The sequence below is a fragment of the Euphorbia lathyris genome, chromosome 2, assembly GCF_963576675.1.
Source record: "Euphorbia lathyris chromosome 2, ddEupLath1.1, whole genome shotgun sequence".
Lineage (NCBI taxonomy): Eukaryota > Viridiplantae > Streptophyta > Magnoliopsida > Malpighiales > Euphorbiaceae > Euphorbia > Euphorbia lathyris.
In genome coordinates, this window is record NC_088911.1 from 213,313 (window position 1) to 230,518 (window position 17,206).

A 17,206-nucleotide genomic window follows, 5' to 3' on the forward strand; every position below is an offset into this window, starting at 1 on the left:
GTATTATTTGCAAATTGGTACCTATTGGAAACCATTAGAATTGCTCTTAGGAGGTTGAAGTTAAAAATATTTTCTTACATTTCCATTGAACAAAAAAATTGGAAAATTTACATGTAAATTCACTTTTAAAAAACTATCTACAATTATGTCAAATAATGAATTTACCCGTGACGAAGAAGGAGATGGATGTAGTGGAGATGATTTCTGATGCTAAAATGTAATAGATAGATAAATACAATAATATTAATATTTTGTTGTTTTAATTTAAAGGTAATCCAAAAACAAATAATATATCCAGATGTTTTTAGTTTAGTTCTAAATTAAAAGAATATTATATTAAGTGGTAACTGAAAAGAAAAAACTGTGTATGGATATAATTAAAGTGACTTAAATAAAAATGTTGGGGATGTAAACATTTTGCTTTTTAGTGTGTTTTTGTGTGTCTATTTTGTTTATCAACTCTAACACACATTTTGCATATTTTAGTATTTTTTTTCCTTATATCTTTTCTAATTAATTATTTGCTTGGAAATTTTACAAATTTAATTATATCGTTGCACTTGCCCGAGGGACTGGCAGTCAAGAAAGCATTATGAGTATTGGAGACAAGAGACCGGATAACCATATTAATTGGCCGAACAATAATTTACTGCAAGAAAACATTATTTTCATTTTAATAACAAAAACGATTAAAAATATTATTATATTCATATAAAAAATAAAATTAATCCAAATATACACATCATTACAATAAATAGAAAAACACTATGGGTGGGATTGGTTTACCTACTTGTTTATGTTACTTTTTGCTGTTATAGGGTTTATTTTTTGCTGTTGGAAAAGACTGCTTTTCGACCAAAGGTCTAGCTAGGGGATTTTAATTATTTACTTTCTCAAGACAAAAAGTGAGGTATGTTCCTTAGCCACAAGTGTTGTTTATGGGTTTTAGGGATGCAATGGTGGATAGTGTCCTGGTGGATATTGGTTCACTTGGTAGCGAGGTAGAGGTACCATCAATTGGGTGGTAGAAAGGATAGACTGGGCTCTCTCATCGAATTCGTGGTTGAATATCTTCGTTAATGTGGTGGTTAAAGTTATCAAATTCAGGCCTAAAGGGGCCAAATATAATATAATATTTTTAAGCATAAATTTCTATTTAAAATTTTTAAGTATAATTTTTTACTAAGATCTCTTGTCTCTTATTTCGCATAGAACCCATAAAATGTCAGGGGAGCCCTGGATGTTCTCTCAAGAAAAACATAGTGTACCCAAGCTTTTTCTTAATTAAATATTTTACAAATTAGCCACTCAAATTTCCTAAAAGTGATGAAATGTTCCTTATTTTTTCTTAATCAGAGAAGATGTTGATCTGTGACGATTACTCATCTTTCGGCTGACTTATCATATACAATGTTGCTTTTTAGTTTATAAACATTTGCAATGTGTTATTTCGGACGGTATTTCAAATTGTGCATGAGTTTAGGGAGAATATTGCAAAATATGCTCTATGAATGAAGTAATCCCAAAAATGAACGAATTCCTGAGAAAACATGGCTCTGTCTAGCCTACTTTCAACTCTAGCAGACCCGCGCCTTCTGTTGCTCCAAGTGAAGAATAAACCAGAGGCTGCCCCTTCCATCAGATCCCCTGTATCAAGAAAACGGCGAAAATCACGACAAGGGCGACTAGCCGGAGCTCTGACCGTTTTTTCATGCGCCCCCAAAATAGAATTGAAGTCGCCCAACACTGTCCAACGACCCTACATGAGATTTAACTGAGCCAGAATACTGTCAAACATATCAACTCTTCTATTACACCAAACGCTACCATAGACAAAACAGAGAAAATTGGATCCCCCAAAGCCGTTCAAGTTAATCAAAACATACTAGTCATGCTGCTGACACACCGTAACCGAGTTTAAGAACTTTGCATTGACAAAAAGCCAAAGAGACGGCTGACGCTTAGAGTTCATAGCGAGTAAATGAAAACCAAAAATTGTACCAAAAAGCCGTAGGAATAGCATCCAAATCAATCATAGGTTCAGCCAAGCACAGAAAATCCAGTTTATGTAAATAGCATAAATTCGTAAGATGTCGTTGGGTCTCTTGATTGAGAATACCCATGCAGTTCCAATATAGCACATTCATTTAAAACGATTTGGGATTTTACCTGCCCGACAAGGTCGTGGTGTGTTAATATCAGTGTGTTTCCCTGTCTGCTTATTAGCTTTCGACGGAACGTTTTGCCAGGCCTGTCCCGAGTCCTCAGATTCCTCCTCTTCGACAATGTCAGCCCATGGTCGTCGCAGAGAGGAAGAGGGAGAGATGGGTGTTTCAGGATTCTCCCTAGTCTCATCCCCAACGTATTCATTTTCCTGCAAGTTGTCGTTGCCAGGCGAGGGTAGCCGCTCTTGAATGTCTTCGCATTCACGATCAATGCCCTAAGGGCTATTAGGCAGCGTAGAGATCATTGGTGTGTCCGACTGATCACCAACATTGTTTTGATTGGCCTCCTTAAAACGCACATGATTAACTTCTTCAATCTAAATGTCTGTGATAACTCGCTGTAGGGCGCGAGAAATAGGGAAAGTCGCCCGGTCACGTAGCTTTTTATCAATTACTTTAGTATTCTCCGCTTCCTTTCGTCTCTCCATCGGGGGAGGCTTCCGATTACGTTTACAGTCGTATTCCATATGCCCAATCGAAGAGCAGACCTTGCAGAAGCTTGGAAGCTTTTCATAAACAACCTCTATCCATAATTGCTTGTCGTCTCTCTCAATACCGAGTTTCACCGGTAATTCTGAAGCTAGGTCCACATCCAACAGCATTCTAGCAAAGTGCCCAAAGTCCCCATCCAGGGTTGCCCTGTCAAAACGGAGAAGCCCACTAATACCTTTGGCAATGTCCGAGAGTATCTGAGAGTCCCAATATTCCCAAGGGAGAGAGTATAATCGGACCCAAACTTGAGCGTTTGTGGATTTCTCTGTCATGGGGTCGAAGTTCGGTACCCACGGCTAAAGACGGAGTGTGCCCGGTTTTGTATTGACTATTCCTTTTGCAAATACATGTGACTTTGCAGCTGTAGAGCCGAGAATGACATGGAAGTAGCCCTTCCCAATCGAAATAAGCCTCCAGGGTTCCCTCAATTCCTAAATTTTGGTCAAATTGTCTTTCAAATCAGCCACTTTCCACGGTCTGTCCCCTTTGTTGAGGATGAGCCGACCTATCCATGAGTTTGCACACATCGCAATACGTTTTTTGTAAGCTGTCTAAGAGATCCTAACAGATTTGAAACCAGTGATGTCAGAGATGGTTGGCGACAAGGGCGGCGTATCCACCGTGTTTTTCTTCAAAGCTCCCGCATAAGACACGGATTTAGATGGCTGGTCTGATTAGGCGAACCTCAAGTTTGGATTGAAGAGAGTTCTTATGCTGAGGAAGTCGTCCAGGTGGGACTAAGAGCGGGCGGAAACCACGGCGGCCATGGCGGCGAAAGGCGGAGTAAGGATAAGCGGCGACGTCTAGCGATGGTGGCTAGGGCGTCGCATTTTTCCTCCCCAATAAAATCTCTAAGTTCACATCAAACAAAACTCCTTTAAATCTTAAATGGCAGAGCAAATGTTATTTGCCAGAGACTAATGTAAAACCATAAAGGTATACAAATATTAAATAATACAAGCATTTTTTTTTCTCATGTTCTTTTGGTATATATATTTTTAATTTTAAAAGTCACTCAAAGAAAGACTAATTAATTATATTATAAAACAACAACTAGTTAAAACTAGTGTGGTATGGTTCTAATATATATAAATTAAATGTAATTTTTAATTAATATTATTATTTTATTGGGTATGGGAATTCCCCATTACCTGCATGGACTTGCATGGGAAGGGGATGAGGATGAAAAAATCTCTGAAACATTAAATGTGGATTATCTGAAATCGGTCTCGCAAGCATTGGGAACGGAGTGGGAAATGCGTTTCCCTCTCCACCCCACACTGTCACCACCCATAGTCTCATGTGTCATATAATATTTTATATTCATTAAGTTTATTCATTTAAATTTCTTTATTTTCACAAATATTGACATAATGTTTATGTAATTGAATAACAAATAATATTCATAATATTTTTTTGAAAATATAATTAATTAATATTATTAATAATTAATTAATATTTTATTAATTAATAGGTATTAATAATTGAAAAAGATTATACACACACGATTAAAGATGGGAAAATTACATAGAAATTCATATTCTAAAAACTATTTACAACTATGTCAAGTGATAATTCTAGATTATATCTAGCTAATAAAATCAATATTTTTAATATATTTTAAGGATTAGAATTTATAAATTAGAAGTTTAGAATATATTTTCTAGGGTTTATGCTTTATGAATTGGAGTCTAGATTTTTTAAATTATGATGTAAAATCATAATATATAGAGAATAATGACATATTAAGAATTAAATTTAGTTCTACGATTTAGTTGTAATTTTGTACTTAGTTATGATATTCATATATTTGACCCATTAAAAATTAATAGGCCCAATTGTTCCACCTTTTTTGATGTGATAGGAACTACGTTTGAGAATTACGCATGAGCTCTTCTCCTATCACAAGGTTGCGTCTTATGCATTCTCCCATTCTCCACCTGTCTTCTAAAATTAATCCATTTTGGTTGGACAACCTTCCCAATCGAGCAATTTGGTTTATTTTAACTATTTTTTTATCAACTCTAATTATTGGCAACCCTCCTTAGTATTATTTGCAAATTGGTACCTATTGGAAACCATTAGAATTGCTCGTAGGAGGTTGAAGTTAAAAATATTTTCTTACATTTCCATTGAACAAAAAAATTGGAAAATTTACATATAAATTCACTTTTAATAAGAAGATATGATGGCCCCTTCCCAATAACAAAGAAGAGAAGGTAGGAATAGTGTCCGGAGTGAAGGCTTAGCTTTGAAAGAAAATAAGATCTTGGACAGATGCTTCCTCATGGGCTTTTCTCCAGGAGGGGCGAATAGATGGTTATCGAGATCCCACTTACGTATCAACGACATGAGTGGGAATGAACGGAATGGTGGCTAGTCTCCTCGACCGGAAAGATAGGGCTAGACGCGCCTTCTGTTCGTACCTTTTCTTTCTGTTTGGCTTTTCCCCAGCCCCCAAACTACAAGCCTTTTTTTTAGCACAAGGAAATCGTGGAGACGCAGCCTTATAGGGAAATTACTGGAGCTTTGGCCTATGTTAGAGTATGTGGAGAAGCGCCTTCTTCGCATGGAGACCCGTCTCAATGAGGAACGGATAGAGTCAGAATTCTAGGAGCTAAAATGAGAGATTCTTGGCTCACTCAAGCTTGGAATGGATCTTACACCAGTGGTTTACCGGCCTACGCAGATCGTACACAATGTACCTGACCATTATTGCGAGGCACTACTGGGCCCGCCGCTTCTCGATGCCTATTCCGTACATGAGGTCACTCTTCTTCTCTTATGCAATTCTTCATTTCAATAGAAGTGGGTATCTATTCATTCATTTAAATAGATGAGCTTGGATCATTCATTGAAAGATTCCAAAATCACAAACATATGGGCTACTCTGGAAAGTTACCAAAGCAATGGAATGTGCCAGCTTCCCTTCGAGGGAGGGAGTGACTTCATTTTAGTTTGCACTATATTTGGAACTCTCGCGCCCCTTTTCTTTCAGAACCTCAAGCCTTCCGTTTTAGGAATAAGAATAGGCGCTAAAGTTCGAGCCTTTTCCCAAGATCAACGGACACAACGACTTATATTTAAATCTTCCCCGGATGAAAAGAGATTTCTTTTCCTAAGTTCTCGATTTCAATCGAGTAAGTTGCATTTTCCCCGTAAATTTTGATGCAAGTCCATTTCCTTTCCTAAGTGAGAGTTCAATCCTGCCTTTTCCCCGTCTTTTTTGTTACAGCTTCAAATCCCTTCCTATCAGAGATGGCAAATAAAGTTGCGTTTTCTCGGGATTTTTGGCAGCAATGGGATACGACGAATGCTTACTGGTCAAACATTAGCGGCTAATGGACAACATGTTCGCTATGACATATTAGCTCATCTTAAAAAGATTCCTGCACTTCTCCGCGTATACGATGCATTGAAGATGTCTGCAGAACTAAGGATGTGCCTGGTATACGCATTAACGAACCCAGAGTAGTTAGTTTTATAATGAAGTTAACCAAGTTGAGATGAGAAGTAGTGAACCAACTTTTGCCGAGTGTTTGGCTTTGAGGAAAAGGAATTGAACTGGCTTAAAATCTTAAATATAAAAAAAGAGCTTAGGTCCTTTACCTTTGACCTATCTCTCTTATTCATAGCTTGCTTGAAAGAAGACTGATTTTGCTAAAGAACTAGCTTGCCTGGGAGATTATCTAGCTATTTAGGGGAGAGCTGATCTTACTGTTAGACACGGTAAACATAGGAGACGCCTTATCCACGTTAGGAATTTAGGAAGAGTAGTACCGATAGCTTTAGTACGAGTTGGACCTTTCTTATTCTTAGTCCTCTTATGACTCTTATACAAGCTAGCTCTCTTATGCGCTTGCCTCGAATTACTGGTTATGTAGGAAGACCTTAACCCCTGGTTCTATTGGCGTATACTTTTCTAGTTGAAGCTAGGTCAATTTCCACCTTTCTTTGGCTTGCTTGCTGTCAAGGTCCGTCCATTTGTCCTCCTAAGGTTATGCTTAACACATTCAAGTTGAAGTTTAGGAATAGGAAGTATAGTTACTTTGTAACCTAACCTTACTTACCTTAGGACTACCAATCATGATAGATAGTGCCCACGCAGATATGAATATAGTGCATACTCAATGGTTTGGGATAACTGAAAAGTAATTTGAAGCTTGCTAAGGTGAGCCTTAGGGAGGATTTTTTCATATTCCATTACTCTGCAAGGAAGCCCACTCCTGGTTCGTACAAAGCGGACTACCCCATTCCTCGTTCCCTCTCGTTCAACAACTTCCATCTTCCAGTCTTTCCACAGCTCTCCAATCCCCTATTTCGGCTACTCAAGCCGGTACGGGTACAGGTACAGAAGTGGCTACAAGCGAGCTGCTATTGATGGAGATAATCCAGCTATAAAGAGATAGTTGGCAGAGATAGAATCGGCATCTGTCTCGCCTGCAGCTTTTCTTTCATTTGACATTATATTATAGGAGGCTTCGGCAGCCGAGGAAAAGAATAAGCTCTTCGCTTGGGGTTAGCAATCAAGAAAGTGTTTCAATCAAACACGATGAAAGAATCAATTAGTATTACAATCAGGTAGCGTTTCATCTAAAAACTGAGGTAGATCATCCTTCTTTATGAACTTTTCTTGTAACGGAGATAGAAAATAGAAACCTGAAAGTCTTTTATCTTGAATAAGATAAAATAAATCGGTAGCGAGACATAGAAAATAGAAAATTCTCCTAAAAATCTTTATAGATAAAGTCAATATCAGCAGATAGTTGCACAAGTTAACATTCGAAAGTACAAAAATACCTAGTAAAAAGGTAAGGAAAAGACGAACTTAAAAAACTATCTATAATTATGTCAAAAATGATTTTAAATTATGTTAAAATAGTAAAATTTTAATATATTTTAAGGATTAGAATTTATAAATTACAAATCTATAATATATTCTTGAGGGTTTATGATTTATGAATTGGGGTTTAAATTTTTTAAATTATGGTGCAAAATCATAATAAATAAAAAATAATGACATACTAAGAATTAAGTTTGGTGATATGAATTAATTGTAATTTTGTACTTAATTATGATATTCATTTATTTGACCCAAATTTTTTTAATAATAACTGAAATTAAAATAGAATTAATGGTAATGAAATTTTTAGGTGGCAAGGAAATGTATTACATAAATTGAGTTATTAATATGTTAAATTGAATTACACATGCTATTAATGTACTGCTTAATTTTCCTATTTTGTTTATAATTATGACTATCTATGAATTTGAATTTGAATTTGAATTTGTTTCTACATGAGCCGAGTCAAGATTCAAAATGGTGTTGTAATTAATTTGACCATGAATCCATTTTCTGAAATCGTTTTCCAATTTACTAATGCAAATATGCAAAATATATATGGATACCATGTGTCATCTGGGTTAATGGTCATTTCAATTTTTTTTAAACGGTTGTTTCAACTTAATTATTTTCCTTTCACTTCTTACAAAATATCTGCTATAAAAAAGAGTCCACCATTTGAAATGTTTTATTATTACTTGGAAATGCATTTCAACAATTTAAAATATTTTAAATAAATTGACCAATAGTGACCTACCACGTATGAAATTTACCAAAGTAAAATTGAAAAATATAAAAACTAAAAAATCATTAAATTAAAAAGATATTTTAATGGAAAATAAAATGAAATATAAAAGATTTCACTATACACCTGATGTATAATATCATCAATAAGTCAAATCAATAACTTAATCACATATGTCATGTTAATTAATAAAATATTAACTTATGTAATCTAGTAATTACATATTTTTCAATTACTTATTTATAAATTTAAAATATAAATTTCATCTCTAATATAAATTCTAAATTTTAAACTATAAATAAAAAATATACAACATGTTATTAAACTATTGGTCAAACTTATCAAGTCATCTGAATGTGGAATGCATATAAATTTGCAGTTTTTAAAAGGACATTAATAAAATTTGGAATTCAAATTTTCTAAGTAGATAAGCTTAACAGTCACTTGTGTAGAGCAATACCAACCGTTAGATGAATAATAATCAATGGCCATGAATATTATGTAACCACTATTAAATAACCACAACAAACCTTTCAACACTCTCATTTTACTCTCTCTCTCTCTCAATTTGGAGAGCTTGAAAACAATGGAGAACAATCTAGTCCAACAACAACCAAAATCAATGTTTTCATCTTATAATGACCCAACAATGAAAGATGGATTCCTCTATGATTGGTCACTTTCATCATCAAATCAAATTGACTTTCAGTATTTTGATGCCCAAATTCATTTAAATTCAAATGGTTCACCATCTTTAAATCCCATGTATAATGAGGTTAATCAAACTAGTTCAACAATAGCTTTGAATTTTCATAATAATTATGAGCACAACCCATTTGTACAAAATGATGGGCATGTTCAAGTCATGTCCAATCCATTTCTTCCTCATCATACTCAAAATCCTATCGAAATTATGGGCTCAAATCAGAGTCAAACCCATCTCAATAAGAAACCTTTCAAGAAGAACACAGTTAAGGGGAAATGGACAATTGAAGAAGATATGTACGAAATTAGGAAAATTTAAGCACTCATGTTTGATGAAATTAACCTATTTTTTCTTTGTGATATGATATCTCATATATATGCATTTTGGATCATGTTTTGCAGTCTTCTGACTCAATTAGTGCACAAGTATGGAGAAACAAAATGGTCTCAAATTAGTCAACTATTGTCTGGCAGAATTGGGGGACAGTGTAGACCAAGATGGATGAATCACCTTAGGCCTCATATCAAGGTAATTTAGCTACCAAAGTCCTTATCCATGGCCGTTTAAACAACTTTTCCCCGTGTTTCTTTCCCATCGTGACAAAATACTATATTCCCCATTCATATTATCTGCAGCTTTGGATGTTTTTTTTAATGTTTTCCAAATAGGGACGAAATCAGTTAACCCTAGAAATAAAAATGCCTCCATGGAAGACATATGGAAATGTCTGACTTGGAATGTACATATGAATTTGTTTGTAAATAGTGATGCTAATTCATTTTATTTAATATTCATTAAATGGAGTGGTCTCTCTAAACTATATTACACTACAAAAAAAAGTCCTTTACAAACGGTTTTTTGCTACCTTAGCGACGGTTTTAACCGTCGGTAGAGATATTAGCGACGGTTTTAAAAACCGTGAAAAGTGTTGCCAATTCCAGTGTTGCTACTTTTACCGACGGTTTTACTAGGACGCCGGGGAAACGTTTTTAATAGGGACGCTAGACTAATGGCGGTTAAAACCGCCTCTACAATCGATTTTCACAAAAAAAAATACAGGATTTACCGACAGAAATGGGTCGGTAAACTGTCGCTAAAAATTTAATACCGCAATAAAAATTTACCGACGATATGTTTTGTCTCTAAATCTTGCCATAAAATTCATTTTTTCTGGACTAAATGTAGCAAACATTTATAACCACATACATCATGCCATTCCAATCAAATTTTACAATAAACCTCACCAATATTGTCAAATTGAAACTAAAAAAAACAAAATCTGAAATCAACATAACTAAAATGAATTTCTTGTAAATAACGACATTGAGCTATGCATATCTCCATGTTCTGAATCTTTCATCTGTCAGCCTATTTTTCCTCTCCTCTTTGCTAGTCTTGCACAAAAATGCTAAGCAAAAACTGAAGTAATGATAACATCATGCTACCTGGAGATCCGAAGCAAAACAAATATTAAAGAAATTACAGTAGCAGAAACGTCTCGAATCACAAAGAAAACTAGAATTTATATTATCCTCATTAAATCACCCATCCAACGTAACAATACATGCTTTTGGGAGTAGGAACCTTCAAAATCAGAAGGAATTAAATCTGGAATTTATACTAACCTCAGTACGCGTGGTACCCATTTGGAACTCAATGGGGCAGTTCGACTACGGTAACGAGATCAGCTATCCATTTATCTAAGATGCCTGTGTCAAGGGAGAAGACAAAACCCAAGGAAACAATAAGAATTCATGGAAACAGTCCCTAGAAAATTTGCTATTTGAACATAAATAATAAAATTGCTAAGGTTTTAGAGAATACCATCTGAAAATTAAATCAGAACCCTTTCCTAAACAACAACCTTGCACTCTTGACTAACGATTCCACAAGCTCCAATGGCATGCTTTACTTCAGCAATAATAGTCTGCATACAAATTACAAAATGCTACGTAAGTCAAACACTTGTAGGTTTATCAAACATAAACTAACACCATGACCAACACACCAATGCAGATCCATTAATGGGTCAAGGTCATACCTACAAACCAAGTAGACTTCAGACGACTCATGGAATGGAGTTTCTAATAGGAAGATCAACAGAGACAGAGCAAGAAATAAAGTGCAACTCAGTTGCAGTCACAATTAGCTGCAGAATTGAGTTAATGATAATCAAACAATAGCAGTGTTGAAAAAAAAAAGAATAGCAGTATTGAGTTATGGATATAACAGTTTCTTCTAATGGTTATTTAACAAATTACAGAGATGAACGCCTCTCCTAGTTATATTTCAAAATTTGACCCATTAAAAGAAACATGTAAACCTTTATAATAAACTAGTACCATGGAAGTGAAATGAGCATAGAAAGGAAGGATACCGCATCATTTCCACAAATGAAGTGCAAAAAGTGTAAGACAGTTTAATTGACAATTTAAATACAAATGCATAAATGCAAACACATGTAAACAAATTGGGCAATGCTCTCCTTCCTACAAACGCTCTGCTTCAATACTTACATGTTCATATCGAACTTCAATTGTTAGAAGTTCAATTCCCACCCTAAAAGCCCCAAAACCAGAGAATCAATAGAGGAAAAATTAAACGTGTGATGCATTTTCAATAGAGTTCTCACAAGTAGACATTGTTGACCTTTGTCTGCATTAAAAATTGAAACAGAAGTGGCTGAAAATTAATCATAAAGGATACTAAAATTGCTGGCATCTTATCTTATGCAATCAACCAGGTAGGGACACATATAAATGAAGAAAGCAGTGAAAGTAAAAGTTCATAATAGATCACAGTAGACAAACATAAATAATAGGGTTTCTCTAGAAGAGCACAAGTCCTGATGGATGTCAATCAAAAATCAAAAGAACCTGTCCTCAAAGATATGCTAGTATCCATCTAAACCAATGTGCATTCACAGTAAACAGAGTATCCTTCTAAGCCAATGTGCATTCGCAGTAAAGCCTGAACAAGGAGAGAATATCCCATTGACCTAGTGTTTCTGAAACAACTCTACTTTTTCAAGTGAGTTTCAATCTTGTTTAGCAATCCAAAAACCATAAATGAAGATACCCAAACCTGGAATGTTTAGCAATCCAAAGTGCAAATAGCTTGTCCAAATTGCAATTGGTGTGAACCGGAGTTGGAAATCTAAAGTAGCAATCAAAATCCCTTGTTCGGAGACCAGATTGCATTAACGATGTCGCCATTTTTGCAAGTTTCCTAAACTCTCTGTCGACGGCTAAGTAGCGAGCCATAGTTGAGAGAAACCACAAGATAAAAACACTCTGTCGAAGTTGAAAGACGGAAAGGAGAAGGATGAAAACGATGAACGTTTGGAGAAGAGAAGTCGCAAAAGGAGGAAGAAGAGGGGGCGAGGGAGAGATGATATGAAATTGGCTGGTTAGGGTTAGGGATAGTTTTTCTAAATGGGCTGGGCTTCATAAAAAAAATTAGCTCAAAATATTACTCTAATTAAAATAGGTGTATTTTGTAGCTACATTTAAACAAAGGGTTGCTATTAAAATGTTGGGAAAGACTAATTTTTTTTGTAGTGAGTGGAATTAATTCACTGAAGACATTCCAACAAGATTTTGTGTTAAAAGTTATCTAAAAGTTTAACAGTGCTGGCAGGCAACTGAGGTTGACAAAGGAAGCTGCAGCATCATTCTCATACCAAGATAGTTCAAAACTGCCAATAAAAATAAACAAGTGAGAAGATGTACCTAAGAAAAGATAAATTAGTGGCTGAAATACGGTGAACCCATGGAGATTCAGTATATAGACCTGTTAAATTAGCATGCAACTAATCTCTATCCATAACATTTCCAAAGCTATATCTAATCCAATCCATTGATCCATCTAATGTTCGATATTTCTTACCTGGTGGAATGAAGTCTCATTAAACATGGCGGTGCTGCAAGGTCCAGATGCCGAAACCAGGGCGGAGCCAGGACTGAAACTTAGGAAAACCCTGCCGCATTCTCAATTTCAGTTTATTTGCCAGTATCATAGTAACCAAAAAACCCTGGAAGGGATGGATCCGTTGAGCATTCTATATCTTTATATGAAGAACAAAAGAAAAGAAAATCATTAACCATTTAATGTAACCAAGATTAAGAAAAGATGAAGTGTTCAAACATTTGCATTAACACTAACAGTCATGTATGGTTACACAATTACTTACTACCAAGATGATTATTTATGTTCATTACAAGGTACACACACTAAACAAAATATGATAGACATTTGAAGGAAAGCACCTTTGAGGCAAAAAATGTGTCCCATTTGATAATACCAGATGTTGATTTCCATTGTTTGGTAGCCATGATAGTGGCTTTGCCTCTTGCATTCCATTCATCAGCATAGGCAAAACCATTGCATTACTTAGCTAGCCCAGAAAACAAGTTGTTGTCGTCCTTCTCATCAAAATATACAGGAGAACTTTTCCCGTGCATGACACCATAAGGAGCGCGCACAATCTTCCCTGGATTTTTCCTATAAAAGTCAAAAGCAAATATTACATATTAGCTAATACCAATGGCCTAAATGTCATCATATGAGATTTATATTTATATAATGAGTTCCTAATATTCTAGAATCTAGTTAGAGAAAGTAACTCATGAAAATAATTTCAATTCAGCACTCATAGACATTGGAGCACTCAAAAATGTCATAATTTTCAAATCCGTTTTGAAGAAGATAGCTCTGTGGATAACTGTTCCTGATGGATCCTTGTTTGCTATAAGGCGTACTTTTCTAAGATAATAACTGATGTAGATTTTCAATATAAACTTGGCCATGTGTTTGCATTATTAAACAGTTAAAGTGAACTAAGATACTGGCATACATCATAACAAAAGCCTCCTTTTGCTTCAACTCTGAATTCATAGGACCAATCCTGTGGAGAAATAGAAGAACACCAAACTTTATAGTCAAATCTAACAACAAAGTGCGTGCATACATCCTCCCATTAGGCAACTGCACTTGGTTCAGCAACATTCCTTAGACTTGAGTGGAATGTAAAAATAGAATTCATAAAAGAAATGAGAATCAAAGCAGAAAATATCGCTTAAACACTAGTCTATTCAAGCTTAGAACACTCACTTGATTGCACATGTTTCATAGCAAAGCTTCTCTTTGCTTAACTCGGAATTCATAGGATCAACTTGTGGAGAAACAGAGCCACAATTCAGACTTAACATAGTTACTAGCTTCACAAAATGTCTGCACTCCCACATGAATTTTTATCACTCTCTAGAAGCTTAATTAGATTAACCCCTAATTATTCACTTTCCACCACCCTTGTAATTTATTTAATGAGAAAATCAAGGTTTACAGAGAAGTAACAGAAAACAAAACAATTAGAATATTAAACAGTACTCCACATGTTGTCTTATTTCATGCCTTTTTTTCCCAGGAGTGAAGAAGAGATGAAGCCTTTTTTTTTGTGAAATATAGGGATCTAAGGAGGACGGCTCAAGTTCTGAGTCTGAAGATGGAAATTCCTACCAAGGGGATGAAAACAAAATAATGTTCTACCATTAACAGAGGATTTCTGGTTTAATTAAAATGCATTGAGCATTTCTGGTTGAATTTCACCCAAGAAATAGAACACACAACTAGACTACTTCTGACTAGAACAGGATTGGACATGGCATTACAGATGTAAAATCACACAAACACGTTCAAATCATAAAAACCATGATTGATATGAACTAAACAATCACAACGTGGAACCAGAAATTAAAAATTGAGCATACCTAGCAGTCACTCCTAGAGTAATCCGGATCTGTGAGAGTTTAGAGAAGAAAGTAAACCGAAGCAATCAACACAGTTAAACCTTAACAAAGGTGGATTTCGTCTCTTTTTTATCTGTAGATTGGATTCGATTTCTTCGGTGAATTCTATAGAGGTGGCTATTTCATGGAGATCGAAAAATAAGAGAAAGGGGAAATGGAAAAGGAAAGCGTGTAATGTTCTGCTGTACGGTGCCTGATTTCTGAAATCATAAACTTTGGGCTTTTTAGTTGAAAGCCCATGGGACACTTTTGTAAAGTGTCATTAGAAAACTGTTGTTAAAAGCTCATTTTTTTTTGTAGTGTTACCACGTGTAAACCGTGTTATCACTTGTCTTATTATGTATAAACTGTGTTATGTATGATTTTTTTTTTTTTTTGCAGAAGGATGCATGGAGTGAAGAGGAGGATAAGGTACTGATACAGGCACATAAAGAAATGGGAAACAAATGGGAAGAATTTGAAAAAATATTACCAGGGAGAACTGAGAACTCAATTAAAAATCACTAGAATGCAACAAGAAAGAGAAAGTGCACCACTAAATATCCAAGAAGAGATCTTCTTCAAGATTACATTAGAAGCTTGAACTTAGACTCTGAAGGGACTAGTGCTACTGAAACACCAGGTTCGAGCTTGATGCAGCCACATGTCATAGAGTTTAAAGCTTGGTTCCAAAATATGATGTTTGATTTTGATGAGAAGATGTTTGAAGATGGAAACTATGAATCTTTATTTTGCTTACTTAAAGATATGGATAATCATCATCATGTTAGTGTTGTTGATGATCACAAAACCTTTGAGGAGGATGCTGCTTCCATGAATTTAACCGTGACGAAGAAGGAGATGGATTTAGTGGAGATGATTTCTGATGCTAAAATGTAATAGATAGATAAATACAATAATATTAATATTTTGTTGTTTTAATTTAAAGGTAATCCAAAAACAAATAATATATCCAAATGTTTTTAGTTTAGTTCTAAATTAAAAGAATATTATATTAGGTGGTAACTGAAAAGAAAAAACCGTGTATGGATATAATTAAAGTGGCTTAAATAAAAATGTTGGGGATGTAAACATTTTGCTTTTTACTGTCTTTTTGTGTGTCTATTTTGTTTATCAACTCTAACACACATTTTGCATATTTTAGTATTTTTTTCCTTAAATCTTTTCTAATTAATTATTTGCTTGGAAATCTTACAAATTTAATTATACCGCTGCACTTGCCCGAGGGACTGGCAGTCAAGAAAGCATTATGAGTATTGGAGACAAGAGACCGGATAACCGTATTAATTGGCCGAACAATAATTTACTGCAAGAAAACATTATTGTCATTTTAATAACAAAAACGATTAAAAATATTATTATATTCATATAAAAAATAAAATTAATCCAAATATACACATCATTACAATAAATAGAAAAACACTATGGGTGAGTTTGGTTTACCTACTTGTTTATGTTACTTTTTGCTGTTATAGGGTTTATTTTTTTGCTGTTGGAAAAGACTGCTTTTCGACCAAAGGTCTAGCTAGGGGATCTTAATTATTTAGTTTCTCAAGACGAAAAGTGAGATACGTTCCTCGGCCATAAGTGTTGTTTATGGGTTTTAGGGATGCAATGGTGGATAGTGTCCTGGTGGATATTGGTTCACTTGGTAGCGAGGTAGAGGTACCATCAATTGGGTGGTAGAAAGGATAGACTGGGCTCTCTCATCGAATTCGTGGTTGAATATCTTCGTTAATGTGGTGGTTAAAGTTATCAACTCCAGGCCTAAAGGGGTCAAATATAATATAATATTTTTAAGCATAAATTTCTATTTTAAATTTTTAAGTATAATTTTTTACTAAGATCTCTTGTCTCTTATTTCGCATAGAACCCATAAAATGTCAGGGGAGCCCTGGATGTTCTCTCAAGAAAAACATAGTGTACCCAAGATTTTTCTTAATTAAATATTTTACAAATTAGCCACTCAAATTTCCTAAAAGTGATGAAATGTTCCTTATTTTTCTTAATCAGAGAAGATGTTGATCTGTGACGATTACTCATCTTTCGGCTGACTTATCATATACAATGTTACTTTTTAGTTTATAAACATTTGCAATGTGTCATTTCGGACGATATTTCAAATTGTGCATGAGTTTAGGGAGAATATTGCAAAATATGCTCTAAACACTACAAGAAATCATAATATAAGTGACAATAATTTAATTATCACATAAATTGTTGTAACAAAAAATATATTATTTGTTATAATAATTTATTAATTATTGTAACAATAATTTTTTACTCATAACTAAATGTTTTTATAATTTTCACAAATATTAATTTTGTGACAAGTTCAACAAAATTATCACAAATTATTTATTAATTTGTAACAATAAATTTTATTTT

General features: G+C 34.6%; 1 protein-coding gene and 1 long non-coding RNA gene across 4 annotated transcripts; one reads left to right on the forward strand and one right to left on the reverse strand.

Moving 5' to 3' along the window:
- The first annotated feature begins 8,891 nt into the window (after positions 1-8,891).
- Positions 8,892-15,647, forward strand: LOC136220248 (transcription factor MYB98-like). The gene is made up of 3 exons (XM_066008045.1): positions 8,892-9,307; positions 9,413-9,539; positions 15,200-15,647. The coding sequence occupies exons 1-3, from the start codon at positions 8,892-8,894 to the stop codon at positions 15,323-15,325; spliced, it is 669 nt and encodes a 222-aa protein (XP_065864117.1). The 3' UTR covers positions 15,326-15,647.
- LOC136220717 (uncharacterized) lies at positions 10,146-15,023 on the reverse strand. Of its 3 annotated transcripts, none has more exons than XR_010684688.1 (8): positions 14,780-15,023; positions 13,280-13,514; positions 12,900-13,077; positions 12,096-12,708; positions 11,053-11,981; positions 10,836-10,938; positions 10,637-10,720; positions 10,146-10,456 (listed from the first exon to the last, which is right to left on the reverse strand). It is a non-coding gene; the product is annotated as an uncharacterized lncRNA (long non-coding RNA). The 3 variants fall into 3 exon arrangements; XR_010684687.1 differs by having other exon boundaries at positions 11,053-11,160; positions 11,528-12,708; positions 14,780-15,022; XR_010684686.1 differs by having other exon boundaries at positions 11,053-12,708; positions 14,780-15,022.
- Positions 15,648-17,206: the final 1,559 nt, after the last annotated feature.

Bases quoted from the DNA above. Each gene is read 5' to 3' on its own strand.
- LOC136220248 (XM_066008045.1), top strand. From the start codon at position 8,892: ATGGAGAACAATCTAGTCCAACAACAACCAAAATCAATGTTTTCATCT. The intron at 9,308-9,412 runs GTACGAAATTAG...CATGTTTTGCAG, and splicing joins TGGACAATTGAAGAAGATAT to TCTTCTGACTCAATTAGTGC. The intron at 9,540-15,199 runs GTAATTTAGCTA...TTTTTTTTGCAG, and splicing joins ACCTTAGGCCTCATATCAAG to AAGGATGCATGGAGTGAAGA.